The sequence below is a fragment of the Ammospiza nelsoni genome, chromosome 13 (genome assembly GCF_027579445.1).
Source record: "Ammospiza nelsoni isolate bAmmNel1 chromosome 13, bAmmNel1.pri, whole genome shotgun sequence".
In the NCBI taxonomy this organism is placed as follows: domain Eukaryota; kingdom Metazoa; phylum Chordata; class Aves; order Passeriformes; family Passerellidae; genus Ammospiza; species Ammospiza nelsoni.
In genome coordinates, this window is record NC_080645.1 from 21303737 (window position 1) to 21316669 (window position 12933).

At 66.0% G+C, this 12933-nt stretch overlaps 2 protein-coding genes across 2 annotated transcripts in view; one reads left to right on the top strand and one right to left on the bottom strand.

Moving 5' to 3' along the window:
* FANCA (FA complementation group A) overlaps nucleotides 1-1049 on the bottom strand; it is a 32857-nt gene extending 31808 nt beyond the window's left edge. The window contains exons 1-2 of the mRNA XM_059481330.1: nucleotides 1010-1049; nucleotides 498-607 (exon numbers count right to left, since the gene is read on the bottom strand). Of these exons, the coding sequence (XP_059337313.1) occupies nucleotides 498-607; nucleotides 1010-1049 (150 nt within the window). The remainder of the gene's footprint in view (nucleotides 1-497; nucleotides 608-1009) is intronic.
* A 4792-nt stretch (nucleotides 1050-5841) lies between these two features.
* Nucleotides 5842-12908, top strand: SPIRE2 (spire type actin nucleation factor 2). The gene is made up of 15 exons (XM_059481532.1): nucleotides 5842-6055; nucleotides 8835-8872; nucleotides 9071-9430; nucleotides 9691-9771; nucleotides 9897-10061; nucleotides 10142-10228; nucleotides 10338-10446; nucleotides 10522-10691; nucleotides 10771-10921; nucleotides 11127-11260; nucleotides 11480-11614; nucleotides 11695-11762; nucleotides 11887-11914; nucleotides 12123-12238; nucleotides 12329-12908. Exons 1-15 carry the CDS (start codon nucleotides 5842-5844, stop codon nucleotides 12543-12545), a joined length of 2073 nt encoding a protein of 690 aa, XP_059337515.1. The 3' UTR covers nucleotides 12546-12908.
* The last annotated feature ends 25 nt before the right edge of the window (nucleotides 12909-12933 follow it).

Genomic DNA, 12933 nt, shown 5'->3' on the forward strand with positions numbered 1-12933 from the left:
ATTTTCTAGTCAAATCCTCTTTTTCTTTTTATAAAGGGAAATATTCTCTAGAGAAAGACAGATCCTGAACTGTGGGAGATATTTGCATTATCTGTTGTAAGTGTAAAATCAGTGTGTGAGGAGAGGGAGAACACAGCTGAATCACAACAGTGGCTCAAGATAAGGCTGTCATGAGGACAGCCATGTCATCCAGATGTGATCCTGGGCCACGACCCCCTGAGATGTCCTGTTCCTACCTCCAGGAGCAGCTCAGCCAGGCTCTGGTGCTGATCACCCCCAGGTTCTGCTGCTGATCCATCATTCCTACCTCCAGGAGCAGCTCAGCCAGGCTCTGGTGCTGATCACCCCCAGGTTCTGCTGCTGATCCATCATTCCTACCTCCAGGAGCAGCTCAGCCAGGTTCTGCTGCTGATCCACCATTCCTACCTCCAGGAGCAGCTCAGCCAGGCTCTGGTGCTCATCACCCCCAGGTTCTGCTGCTGATCCACCATTCCTACCTCCAGGAGCAGCTCAGCCAGGCTCTGGTGCTGGTCCAGCAGCTGCAGTGCCGCTCCCTGGAGCTCCGCTGTGCTCCCAAAGGGGCTTCTCCTCTTCCTGGCTCTCCCTGCTAAGGAGTTTGGGTTTATTGAACAGCGTGTGCCCAGAGCACCCCAAAACCACCTCCTGCTCCTGCTGCTGGGGATGGGGGCACAGCGGGCTGTGAGGGAAACACACAGGCAGGGAGAGGGGATGTACGAGGGCAGATGCTGTGTCTCAGGGCATGGGGGCCATGAGGGCAGGGACTGGGGGATGTACAAGGTGTTGTGTCCCGGGGCACGGCGGCTTTGAGGAAAGCAGAGCGGGGTGCATGGAGCGGGACACGTGGGCAGAGGGAGGGGTGTGTGCCGGTACAGAAGGGGTGTACGAAGGCAGAGGGGGGACATTCACGCCTCCCGCCGTCCCCTCCGCTGTCCCCGCGGGGAGCGCCCGGCTCGGAGCTCGCCCCGGGCCCGCCCCGGCCCTCACGTACCGAGCAGGTCCCGCCAGCTCCTCCCGCCCGCGCCCGCCATCGCGGCCGCCGCTTCCCGCCACGCCAGCCCGCGCCGCCATTGGCTGCCGCCGGCCGGGCTCGCCGAGCCCATTGGCTGGAAGGGAGCAGGGCCGTGCCGCGCCCACCCCGCTGCCTCTGCCCATTGGCTGGAAGGGAGCAGAGGCCGTGCCGCGCCCACCCCGCTGCCTCTGCCCATTGGCTGGAAGCGCGGCGTGGTCCCGCCCCCTGCCGCCCGCTCTGTGGCGGCTGAGGTGGGCGCGGCCATGTTGGGAAGGGCGGCGGCAGCGGCGGCAGCGGGGCACGGAGGGCGGGGGAAACACGGGGCACGGGCACGGTGAGGGGACCCGCTCCGCACCGGCTGTGCAGGGTGTGGGGCACGGTGAGGGGACCCGCTGCGCAGCGGCTGTGAGCTCGGAATGTGTGGGACACGGTGGGGAGCTCCGATCCTGCCGGTTCTGAGCCGTGAGGATGCTGCTGACCCTGATCCCAGCCAGGGAAGGGGACAGGAGCGACTGGAATTCCCCAAGAGATGAATCACCGGCGTTGCTGGGAGAATAAATAATAGAATTGCGGAATGGTTTGGATTGAAGGGAATGGTTTGTGCTGGAAAGGACCTTGAACTCATCCAGTGCCACCCCTGCCATGGCAGGGACACCTCCCACTGTCCCAGGCGCTCCCAGCCCTGTCCAGCCTGGCCTTGGGCACTGCCAGGGATCCAGGGGCAGCCACAGCTGCTCTGGGCACCTGTGCCAGGGCCTGCCCACCTTCACAGCGAGGAATTCCTCCATCCATCCCTGCCCTCTGGCAGTGGAAGCCATTCCCCTTGTCCTGGCACTCCATGCCTTGTCCAAAACCCCTCTCCTGGTTTTCCTCAGATCTCTTTAGGTCCTGAATGGCCACAAAGTGTCACGGGGAGCAGAGCAGAATTCCCAGAGGGATTTTCCCCTCTGATCTGATCCCTCCTGACGATGAGCCGCTGCTGTTGGCCACCATGGCTTGGAGCAGCAGGGGTGATTCCCGATGGAAAGATGAAGTCCCCGGGGTGTGTCCAGCACCAGGAAGCAGCTCCTGCTGGGCTGGCCGGGGATGGTTTATTGCAGTGCTGGGTGTGAGTCAGCAGCACATGATGCCGGGAGCAGGGAGAACTTCCCAGCAGTGCCAGCAGATCCAGCATGGACAGTGCCATGGGATGCCACCGGGTCTGGGAACCCTGGCCAGGCCACATTCCCGAGCCACCCTAGCCCCCAGTGCCATCTGCAAGCTTGTGGCAGCCCCAGGTTTTGGGATCCCTCATCACGACTGGTCCCAGCAGGCATCTGAGTGGGAGCTTGGCATTCCAGAGTGCTCCCAGAGTTCATTCCCAGCGTCCCCAAGGTCCTTGCAATGCCTTCAGGGAGTCTCCAAGGTTGACCTTAAGATCCTCATGGTGTCCCCGAGGTCCCCAAAGGTGTTTAAAATGCCTCTAGAGTGGTCACAAATGTCCTCAGGGTCTCTCCCAGAGCGTCCTCCTCAACCTCTGGCCGCATCCAAGGACAGCATCCAGCAGGAGCAAACTGCCCAGTACAATGCTCCCTCCTTCCATGTTCCCAGTTATTGCAGCAGGAGGGAAAGCAGGAGAGGCACATCCACCCCGCAGGTGCTCTGCACGCTCATCCCTGGCTCCCGTGCTTTGTGAGGAATTTTTTGTGCATATGAGAGCTGAGGAATGGATTACCCACGAGGGAACAGGAACGGATTACCCACGACAAACAGGGGCACAGCCCTGCTGCAGGCGGCAGGGGAAGGGCTCTGTCTGCTCTCCATCCCAGCTCCCCACCTTACCCCACTTCCACACTGCAGAGCAGAAATTCCAACCCTCCCAGAGCGCTCTGACACCATTTCCCAAACACTTCATCTTTCCTTTCCCCCTATTTCTTTTGGCTTTTAATTCTATTTCCCTCATCCACACACACACGCTTGGCTTCTGTTTGCGTTTTCCATGCCGGTAGCTTTTAATTACACAGCGATTCAGTATTAATTACAGATTTACCCAAAGCAAAGGGCTCCGTGCTGTATCATGCAAATGCCCTCCCATGAATCCTGCAGGGCGGCTTTTCCTTCAAACGCCGCACGTCCTCCCGCTCCCGTCCCCGACGGTGCCGCCCCGGCTGCGGCCGGAGGCGCTGGAAAGCTGGCACGGCTCGGCACGGCTTTGTTCTCGGCTCCAAAGGGCTGATTCCGGGTAAACCGGGCATCAAACCTCTCACTGTGTCCAGTTCTGGCCCTCAGTTTGGGAAGGATGTGGAGATGCTCCAGTGCATCCAGAGGGAGCAACGAGAGAGGGGCTGGGAACACAAACCCTGTGAGGAACCACTGAGGGAGCTGGGGGTGCTCAGCCTGGAGAAAAGGAGGCTCAGGGGTGAACTTATTGCTCTCTTAGGGGGGACCTTATTGCTCTCTACACCTTCTGAAGGGAGGTTGCAGACTGGTGGGGTCAGTCTCTGATAGAACCAGAGGACACAGTCTCCAGCTACATCAGGGGAGGGATAGGTTGGGTATTAGGAAGAAATTTTTCACCAAAGGAATAACAAAGCACCGGAATGCTCTTCCCAGGGAGGTGGTGGAATCACCGTCTCTGGATGTGTTTAAAGAAAGACTGGACATGGCACTTGGTGCTATGGTCTAGTTGAGGTGTGAGGGCATGGGTCGGGCTTGATGATCTTAGAGGTCTCTTCCAACCTCATCATTCCGGGATTCTGTGAATCTGTGATTCTGTGATTCCATCCAGAGCCAGATGGATGGAATGGTTGGTGCCAGGGGCTGCAGCTGGGCAGGATCCAACATGGATCCAGCTGGAGATGCCACTGGCACCGTGCTCCCAACTCCTGCAGCACATCCCACCTGCCCAAGGTGCATTTGAGCATTCCCAGAGAGGCACGGACACCTTGGATCACCTAAATCCCTTCTCCCCTCTCTCAAACCCACGCAGGGCTGTGTTTCCCACTATCCCAGCTCCATTATCCCAGTTTCTGCCCCAGAGATGGAGCTGGCACTGTGCATGTTCCCTGGGAAGGGCTGTTCTGCTCCATCCCAGGCTCTCTGACAGACATCTCCAGCCCTGGAGCAGCTCTTTGGCCGTGTGGGACAGGAGAGCAGCCGTGTGCCAGCTCTGTCCCTGTCCCAGCCCTGCCAGCACGGCTCTGGGATTGATCCCAGTTTATGCTCATCGGTTAATGGAGCTGAGCCAGGGCTTTATTCTCCTTCCATCATGGAAATGGGAGGCTCATCATGAGGAGAGTGTTCATTTGCTCCCTCTGACCTTTCCCATGCACTGGTTATCCTTCTGCTCTGTCAGGACCATCCTGCCCCGCCCGTGTGCCCAAAGCTGATCCTGCTCTCCTGTCAGACATTCCCAGTGGCTGTGGGATGTCACCCCACACCATACTCCCATGGGATATTGTCTCCCTAGAGACTCCGGCTCATCCTGGCACCCTCACCCAGCTCCTGCTGCTCCTGGCCATGCCCAAACCACGCTCTGGCATCTGGAGCTCTGCGCCTTCCCTCCAGGAAGTTTTCCTGTCCCAGCCTGACCCTTTCCCTGTGCCAGCTCCTCATCCCAGCCATGCCCCAGGGCTCCCCCAACACCCCACAAGGCAGGTTCCTCATGGAAGGAGTGCCCGTGCCAGTGCCTGGCATCCTGTGCCAACCTGTGCCAACCTGTGCCATCCTGTGCCATCCTGTACTCCTGCCCTGATTCCTGCTCGAGTGTCCCCAGGTGACCCTAGTGCCAAGGTCATCCTGTCCCTGCGTGTGCTGCCCCACACGTGGCACATGGGCTCCATGGGGCAGGAGCCAGGCTGGGGCTGAGCCCCGTACCAGGGCCACCCTCCAGGCCCACCCTGCTCCTCTGGGGGTCTCGTGTCCCTCGGAGCACTGCTCTGTGCCCACGCTGGCACTGCCCCTGCCACACACCCGCAATGCACGGCTGTGCCCTGTGCCCAGCTGTGTGCCCTGAACCCTGCCCTGTGCACCCGGCTAACCCGGTGCAACCCTGCCCTGCTCCCAGCCTGCAGCCTGGGCGGGCCGAGCTGTGCTGGGCCGTGCCGTGCTGGGCCGTGCCACACCGTGCTGGGCCGTGCTGGGCCGTGCCACACCGTGCTGGGCCGTGCCACACCGTGCTGGGCCGTGCTGGGCTGTGCCACACCGTGCTGGGCTGTGCTGTACCGTACCATGCCATGCCAAGCCATGCCATCGGTACCGAGCTGTTCTATACTATTCTGAGCTACACTGTGCCATGGCACTGCGCTCTGATGTGCCCTGCCGAGCCATGCTGAGCCGAGCTGTGCCATTCTGAGCCATACCACACCGTACCACGCCACACTCTGCTGCTCCACCCCATTCTGTGCCAAGCTGTGCCAAACAATACCGAGCGGTGTCACACCGTACCGAGCCGTGCTGTAACGTTCCGCTCCACACCCTGCCACACCGTGCCGTGCCAGACCGTACCGAGCTCACCGCGCCGCGCCGTGCCGTGCCCCGCCGTACCGCACCGTTACTGTACGGACCGTCCCGAACCGCCCGGTGCCCCCGGCGAGCCGCAGCCCCTCCCGGCGGGCGCCTGCGGCGGGGCCGGTGCCGGTGCCGGTTCCGGTGCGGGGGGCGTGGTCTCTCTCACCGCCCCGCCCCTCCCTCGGTGGCCCCGCCCCCGCCGAGCCCAGCGGCGCGGACGGGCTCGGTGTGGGCGTGGCCCGGTGGGGCGTGGCCCCGCGTGGCCCCGCCCCGTCTCCCCGCCCGGCGCGCCCCGCCCGCGCTCGGCGGTGCGGGATGGGGCGATGGCGCGGGCGGGCGCGGGGCCGCCGCGGGAGCTGTCCCTGGAGGAGGTGCTGAAGTGCTACGAGCAGCCGCTGAACGAGGAGCAGGCCTGGGCGCTCTGCTTCCAGGGCTGCCGCGCCGCCGCCGCCGCCCCCGTGGCCCCCGCGCCGCTCCGCACCGCCGACATCCGCCTCCGCGCCGACGGCTCCCTCCGCCTGCCCGCCCCGCCGCACGGTGAGGGCCGCCGCCGCCGGGGGGGGCGGGAGCGGGCGGCGCCCGCGCGGAGGGGGACGGGACGGCACCGCCTAGCGGGGCTTACCGGGGTTTACCGGGGCTTACCGGGGTTTACCGGGGTTTACCGGGGCTTACGGGCAGCGGGACTTGCTGGGGCTTACCGGGGGCACCGGGGCTTACGAGCGGCGAGAGCGGGGCACCCGGGTTTGGCGGCGCTGGGAATTATCGGCACGGCGGAACGCCGGGGTTTACCAAGGTTTAGCGGTGCTTACCGGCACCGACACCCGGCACACCGGGACGTACTGGCACTGGGGCTTAGCGGAGCTTACCGACGCTGGGAGCGGGGCACCGGGGCTTACCGGCACCGAAAGCGAGGCACCGGGAGCGGGGCACCGGAGATTACCGGCACTGGGATCCGGCACCGGGGCTTTCCTGCTCCGGAGCTTAGCGGCACAAGGAACGGGGAACGAGGACTTACCGGCACGGGGCCACCAGGGTTTACCGGCACCAGGGCCAAGCAGCACCGGGATCCGCCATATCGGCACTTACCGGCCCCGGGGCTCGCTGCTGCAAGGAGCGAGGCGCTGGGATTTACCCGCACCGGTGTTTGCTGGCACCGGGAGCAGCCCACGGTGCTTACCGGCACCGGGATTTCTCGGCACCGGGACTCGGGGCAGCAGGACTTACCAGCACAAAGAGCGGGGACCGGGGACTTACCGGCACCGGGATTTACCGGCACCGGCAGGGGGTGCTGCACCGGCGCCGGGGACGCGGAGGCACCGGGGGTATCGGCAGCGGGGGGGCACCTGCAGAGGCCCCGGCGGGGAAGAGCGGTACCGGAGCGGCGGATGGGCAGGAGTGGCACCGGAGAGGGGTCAGGCATCGAGGCACCGGCCGCAGGGAGCAGCGCAGGGGGGCACCGGAGAGGCCGTGAATACAGGGAAAAGGGAAAAGGGCCGGTCCCGGCACCGGGGAGCAGGACGGTGGCACCGGCAGGGATGGGGGTGAGCCCCCGGTCCCGGCAAGGGGACTGACAGCAGCACTGCCGGTACCGGTGCAAGAGTACCCCGGGGGAGGGGGCGGGCACTGCTATCAGACTGGTGTGGCACTGCCCCGGCACTGGCACCAACAAGGGCGCTGGCACTGTGTGACCCAGGGAGGCTGGAGCCAGGTGTGGGTGTTGGCGTGGCCCTGGCACCCACCGTGGGGCTGCAGGACACACGGCAAGGACAGATGGACGGACACGTGGACACCCCCACGGCACATCCACGGGCACCGCAGGGACCTTGTCCCCATTCCGGGCCCCGGGAGCGGCACGGGGACAGCCCCATCCCCACCTTTGCCCTCCCGCAGGTGGCTGCGCCGCCAGGTGTGGCTGTGGCGGTTCCGGGTGGCACCGGGCCGGCTGCCAGCAGTGACACCGGGTGGCCACGGGAGCACCGGGAGCACGGGCAGCGCCTGCACCCCGCGGGGATGGCTCCTGGTGCCGTGGGGTGGCCGCGTGGCCTCGCCCACACCGGGCACGGACACTGCGGGGTCACCGTGTGCCCTCGGTGCCGGGGGCTGGGCAGACACCGGGGTGCATCAGGTGGCTCCGTGCCCAGGACAGGGACACGCACAGGCAGGGCACGTGCCCGTGGCACGGCGTGGCCACACCGGCTGCACTGGTCCTACGTGGGGATGGCCCACGCCCTGCCCTGAGCCACCGCAGGGCTGGAGCCGGTGTCACCTGCCAGTGTCACCTGCCAGTGCCACCTGCCAGTGCCACTGTGCCACTTTGTGCTCTTGTGCCAACCTGAGCCACCTCCCCAGGGATGAAGCAGTGAAGCCTTCACAGTGAAGCCTGAGGCTGGGAGGGCTCCGGGTGCCCCTGGGTGCCACTGCAGGCATGGCACCAGCCTGGCACATGGCTTTGCAGCTCTGCCAGGGCACAGGGCTGGATCGGGGCTGGGTGAGCCAGCAGCACCCCCTGGAACCGCTCCAGCCCCCCATCCTATGGGAATCCCCCCTCAGCTGTGTCCCAGTGACGGGCAGGAGCTGCTGGGACTCCCTGGGTGGCATCCCAGGGGCTGGTACTGCAGTGGGAGCCGGGCACAGTCCAGGACATGGTTTTTCATGGGTTTGTTTGTGGTACCATGGCAGGGCACCACTCGTGCTGCCTTTCCTGTCCATTCCTGGCTCGCCCACGGCTGGCACACGACTGGCACATCCTGGTGGCTGCCGCATCGATCAGCTCAATGCAGAGCTAATGATGAAGGAGGCAGAGCCGGGAGCCCTGGGGACACTGCAGAGGCCACTTGTGCTCCTTTCCCTGCGGCTGCCAGGAGGGCTCAAGCTGCCCACATCGTGTCCTGGGCTCCCTGTGTGTGCCATGCTCCAGCTGTGCCTGCCAGTCCCCACATGCCATGCCTGCGCTGCTGGTGCCCACACTCCTGCTGCCCACACTGCCAGCGCCCACATCCCACAGGGGGGCACATGCACACAGAGCTCTCAGCTCCCGCCAGCCCTCGCCGTGAGGGGTACGTGGGAGCCTGTGCCCCCTCGATGTGCCCTTTGGGAGGCCGTGCCAGCCTGTCAATAGCAGGGCTCAGTGTGCGGTGCCCACTGTCCCTTGGAGCCGTGCCCTGGGACCAGGACGGCACAGGATGAGCCAGGGAAGGGAGGAGGAGCAGGGCGGTGCGAGCAGCTCAGGGTGGGGCGGGTGGGTACCACATGCCGGGGTGGTGCGGGGTGGGATGCTCAGCACGGGGCCGTGCGGTGACTCTGCCCTCCTCCCCAGACGTGCCCGCGCTGCTGACGCCCTCTGCCGAAGCCCAGGTACGTGGGGGCCGGTGACCCGCCCCGTGTGCCATCCCGGCCCGGGGTGAGCTGGGCACGGCCAGGGCCCGGCCTGCCCTCCTCACCCGGGGCTCGCGGCTCGGGGACGGGACCCAGCACCGAGGAGGGGCCGGGACAGCTGTGCCAGCGCGCCTGCTGTCCCCGCCGGTGCTGTCCCCGCCGGTGCTGTCCCCGCAGATGGTGCAGTCGCTGGGCTTTGCCGTGTACCGGGCGCTGGACTGGGGGCTGGACGAGAACGAGGAGCGGGAGCTGAGCCCGCGCCTGGAGCAGCTCATCGACCTGATGACCAACAGCGACTCCGAGGACAGCGGCTGCGCCACGGCCGACGAGGGCTATGGGGGGCAGGAGGAGGAGGAGGAGGGCGCCGAGGGGCAGCCCCGCTCCGTGCGCACCTTCGGGCAGGCCATGCGCTGCTGCGCCGCCCGCCTGGCCGACCCCGCGGGCGCCCCGGCGCATTACCAGGCCGTGTGCCGAGCCCTCTTCGCCGAGACCGTGGAGCTCATGGCCTTCCTCGCCAAGATCCGCGACGCCAAGGAGGTGAGCCTGGTGCCCGCTGGCACCGCGGCCCTGCCCAGGAAACCGCCTGCAGTGACAAAGGGCTGGCGAGGCTGCAGTGCCCCCTCTGCCCATCCAGCCAGGGCTGCCGCTGTTCGGCCGTGCAGCCTCTCCCAGCCTCTCCCGCCGTGCTGGCTGCAATCAGGAGTCGGGGTGCGCCTCGGTGCTGCGCCCCATGGCACAGCCCTGGCTGGACCTTCAGCGCCACCGGCACAAGGTGACAGCGTCTTGTGCCTCAACAGCTGCTGCAGAAGCTGAAGGAGGATGAGGAAGAGGAGGAGCAGCCGGCGGCAGAGCTGGGCAACCTGCGCAACACAGACTGGGTAGGGCAGTGTGGCTGGGCACGGGGCTGTGTTGGGCACAGGGGGGTGCTGACCCTATGTCGGTGTGTCCCGGGGGGTGCTGACCCCCTGTCCGTGTGTCCTGACCCTGCGTCCGTGCGTCCCAGGCCCGGCTGTGGGTGCAGCTGATGCGGGAGCTGCGGCACGGTGTGAAGCTGAAGAAGGTGCAGGAGAAGCAGTTCAACCCTCTGCCCACCGAGTACCAGCTCACGCCCTTCGAGATGCTCATGCAGGACATCCGTGCCCGCAACTACAAACTCCGCAAGGTCATGGTGAGTGTGGCCACCATGCCAGCCCCTCACCCTCCATCCTGCCCCTCTCCAGCCCGGCGCTGACCCCCTGCCCTCCCCAGGTGGATGGAGACATCCCCCCCCGCGTGAAGAAAGATGCCCACGAGCTCATCCTGGACTTCATCCGCTCCCGGCCCCCCCTGAAGCAGGTGAGTGCCAGCACCGGGCCACCTCCCTGACATGACAGTGTTGGGGGCTCCCATGGGTGCCATCCCTGAGGCACAGCCACACCTGAGGTCCCATCTGCGCATGGCACAGGCCTCAGAGCGGCGGCTGCGGCCGCTGCCCCAGAAGCAGAGGACGCTCCATGAGAAGATCCTGGAGGAGATCAGGCAGGAGCGGAAGCTGCGGCCCGTGGAGCAGAAAGGTACCAGTGTCTCCTGCCCGCTGTGCTGTGCCACCCGTGTGCCATCCCCACTGCGCTGAGCCCATCTCTCCGCAGGGTACAGCTCCCTGCCCTGCATCCCCCACGCCTGCGCCGGCCGCCTGAGCTCCAGCTCCTGCCTCGAGCTGTCCCTGTGCCCGGCCAGCGCCGTCCCTGCCCGCCCGCGGCCGCGCGTCCTGCTCAAGGCACCCACCCTGGCCGAGATGGAGGAGATGAACCTCTCTGAGGCAAGGGAGAACTGCAGAAGTGGGCACACACGGGGGGTGCCGGGGTGCCCTTGGTGACACGGTGCCCATGGTCCTGCAGGACGAGGACTCTCCAGCCACGGAGGTGCCGCTGAAGCGGGATCGCTCCTTCTCGGAGCAGGACCTGGCACAGCTGCAGAGCCAGCTGGGGGGGGACCAGGCTGTGCCCCGGGAGCCAGAGCCGCTGCAGCCCGAGCCCCGGCCCCGCTCAGGTACTGCCGGGGGTCCCCGTGTCCCTGTCTCCAGGGGTCGGTGCCATGCCTGGCAGCGGTGGTGGCACCGGGCATCTCCAGGGGTCGGTGCCATGCCTGGCAGCGGTGGTGGCACCGGGCATCTCCAGGGGTCGGTGCCATGCCTGGCAGCGGTGGTGGCACCGGGCAACACGTCCTTGACACAGCCTCACTGTCCCTCCTGCAGGCTCTGTCCCTGCCAGCTGCCACTCGCTGCCAGATGGCCCAGCCAGGCCCCGAGCTGCCCTTGGAGCTGTGGAGGAGAGGCCAGAGGATGGATCCAGCGCTGCCCCTGCCAGCAGCTCCAAGCACCTCTGGCTGGTGGGTTCTGGGGACACCAGCAGGCAGCACTGGGGCTGGGGACACCAGGCAGGCATGACCGTGGGCACAGGGCAGCCTGGCACGAGGACACATGGTGGCTGGGGGGTCCTTGTGCCAGAGATACTCTGCCTGTGTCAAGGATGCTCTGCCCAGGGATGGGAGTGCTCTGGACTGTGCCCTGTGCCACAGTGCAGTGTGACACCCCACCCTGTCCCACAGGAGTTCAGCCACCCTGTGGAGAGCTTGGCCCTGACTGTGGAGGAGATGATCAACGTGCGCAGGGTGCTGGTCAAGGCTGAGATGGAGAAGTTCCTGCAGAGCAAGGAGCTGTACAGCAGCCTGCGGAGGGGGAAGGTGGGAATGGGGATGGGGGCTGGAGGGATTGGGGGTCATGCATCCCCACCCACCCCCAGCTCACCCTGCCCTGCCCACAGGTCTGCTGCTGCTGCAGGGCCAAGTTTCCTCTCTTCTCCTGGCCCACGTCGTGTTTCTTCTGCAAGCGGTGAGCGCTGAACTGTGCCATGCTGTGCCAAACTGTGCCATGCCGTGCCGTGTCACGGGGCTGGGAGGGCAGCAGCAGGGTCCCCACGATGGGCCCTCTCACCCACCTCTCTCTGTGTCCCCAGGTCTGTCTGTAGCTCCTGCAGTCTAAAGGTAAGGGACGGGCTCTGGGCAGTGCCACTGTGTCCCTGTCCCGCCCCTCACCCTGTCCCTGTCCTGCCCCATCTTCTGCCTGTTCCTGCCCCATCCCACTCCACTCCTGTCCCGCCTTGCCACTGTACCTATCTCTGAGCCATCCCCACCCCTCTGTGCCCTTATCCCTGTCGCTGTCCCGTCCCGCCCTGGCTCCCGCGTCCCGCAGATGAAGATGCCTTCCAAGAAGCTGGCTCACATCCCCGTCTACGCGCTGGGCTTCGAGAGCCTGCCGGGCTCGCTGCTGCCCAAGGCGCCGCCGCTGCGCCGGAGGGAGCCCTTCCAGTGAGTCCCCGAGTCTTCCTCCCCATCCCTCCTCTTTCTCCTCCTCGTGCCGCTCCTCCTGCGGAGGCTGACGGGTGCCCTGTGCCGCAGCTCGCTCTCGGGGCCGTGCTGGCGCCGGGTGGAGGAGGAATTCCCGCACATCTACGCCCAGGGCTCGGTCCTGCGCGACGTCTGCTCGGACTGCGCCGGCTTCGTGACGGACGTGGTGAGCTCCAGCCGCCGCAGCGTGGCCGTGCTCCACGCCAGCGCCGCGAACCGGCGCCACGCCAAGGCGCGCTCCCTCTACAGCGACGCGTGGCTCCCGTGAAGGGAGCGAGGGCCGGGAGCCCCGGTGACGGCGGCCGCGGGGGTGCCGGTCACCCCGGCCGGCAGAGCCCCCCGATGTACATATATACATAGGATGGATACACACAGCTTCTATATTTATATACGTTATGGACCAAGGGGCCAAAGGAGCCGCTCCCGCTGTCCCTGCCACGCCCTCGTGTCCCCGCCGCCAGCCCCGAGGGGACGGATCCTGCCGTGGGACACCCGCAGCCCTCGGGAGGACGGATCCTGCTGCGGGGCGGCTCCTGGGGGATGGATCCTGCCGTGGGACACCCGCAGCCCCCGCGTTCCTTCCCCGCTTCTGTGCCAAGCCCTGGCTGTGCCGGGGTGCCCGGTGCCCTGGGCTGGCATGGCTGTTCTGTACGTCC

Excerpts from the sequence above, each read along its gene's own strand:
- SPIRE2 (XM_059481532.1), top strand. The coding sequence starts at position 5,842 with ATGGCGCGGGCGGGCGCGGGGCCGCCGCGGGAGCTGTCCCTGGAGGAG. Across the intron at positions 8,873-9,070 it reads CGCCCTCTGCCGAAGCCCAG|ATGGTGCAGTCGCTGGGCTT; the intron begins GTACGTGGGGGC and ends CTGTCCCCGCAG. Across the intron at positions 11,915-12,122 it reads GTAGCTCCTGCAGTCTAAAG|ATGAAGATGCCTTCCAAGAA; the intron begins GTAAGGGACGGG and ends CGCGTCCCGCAG.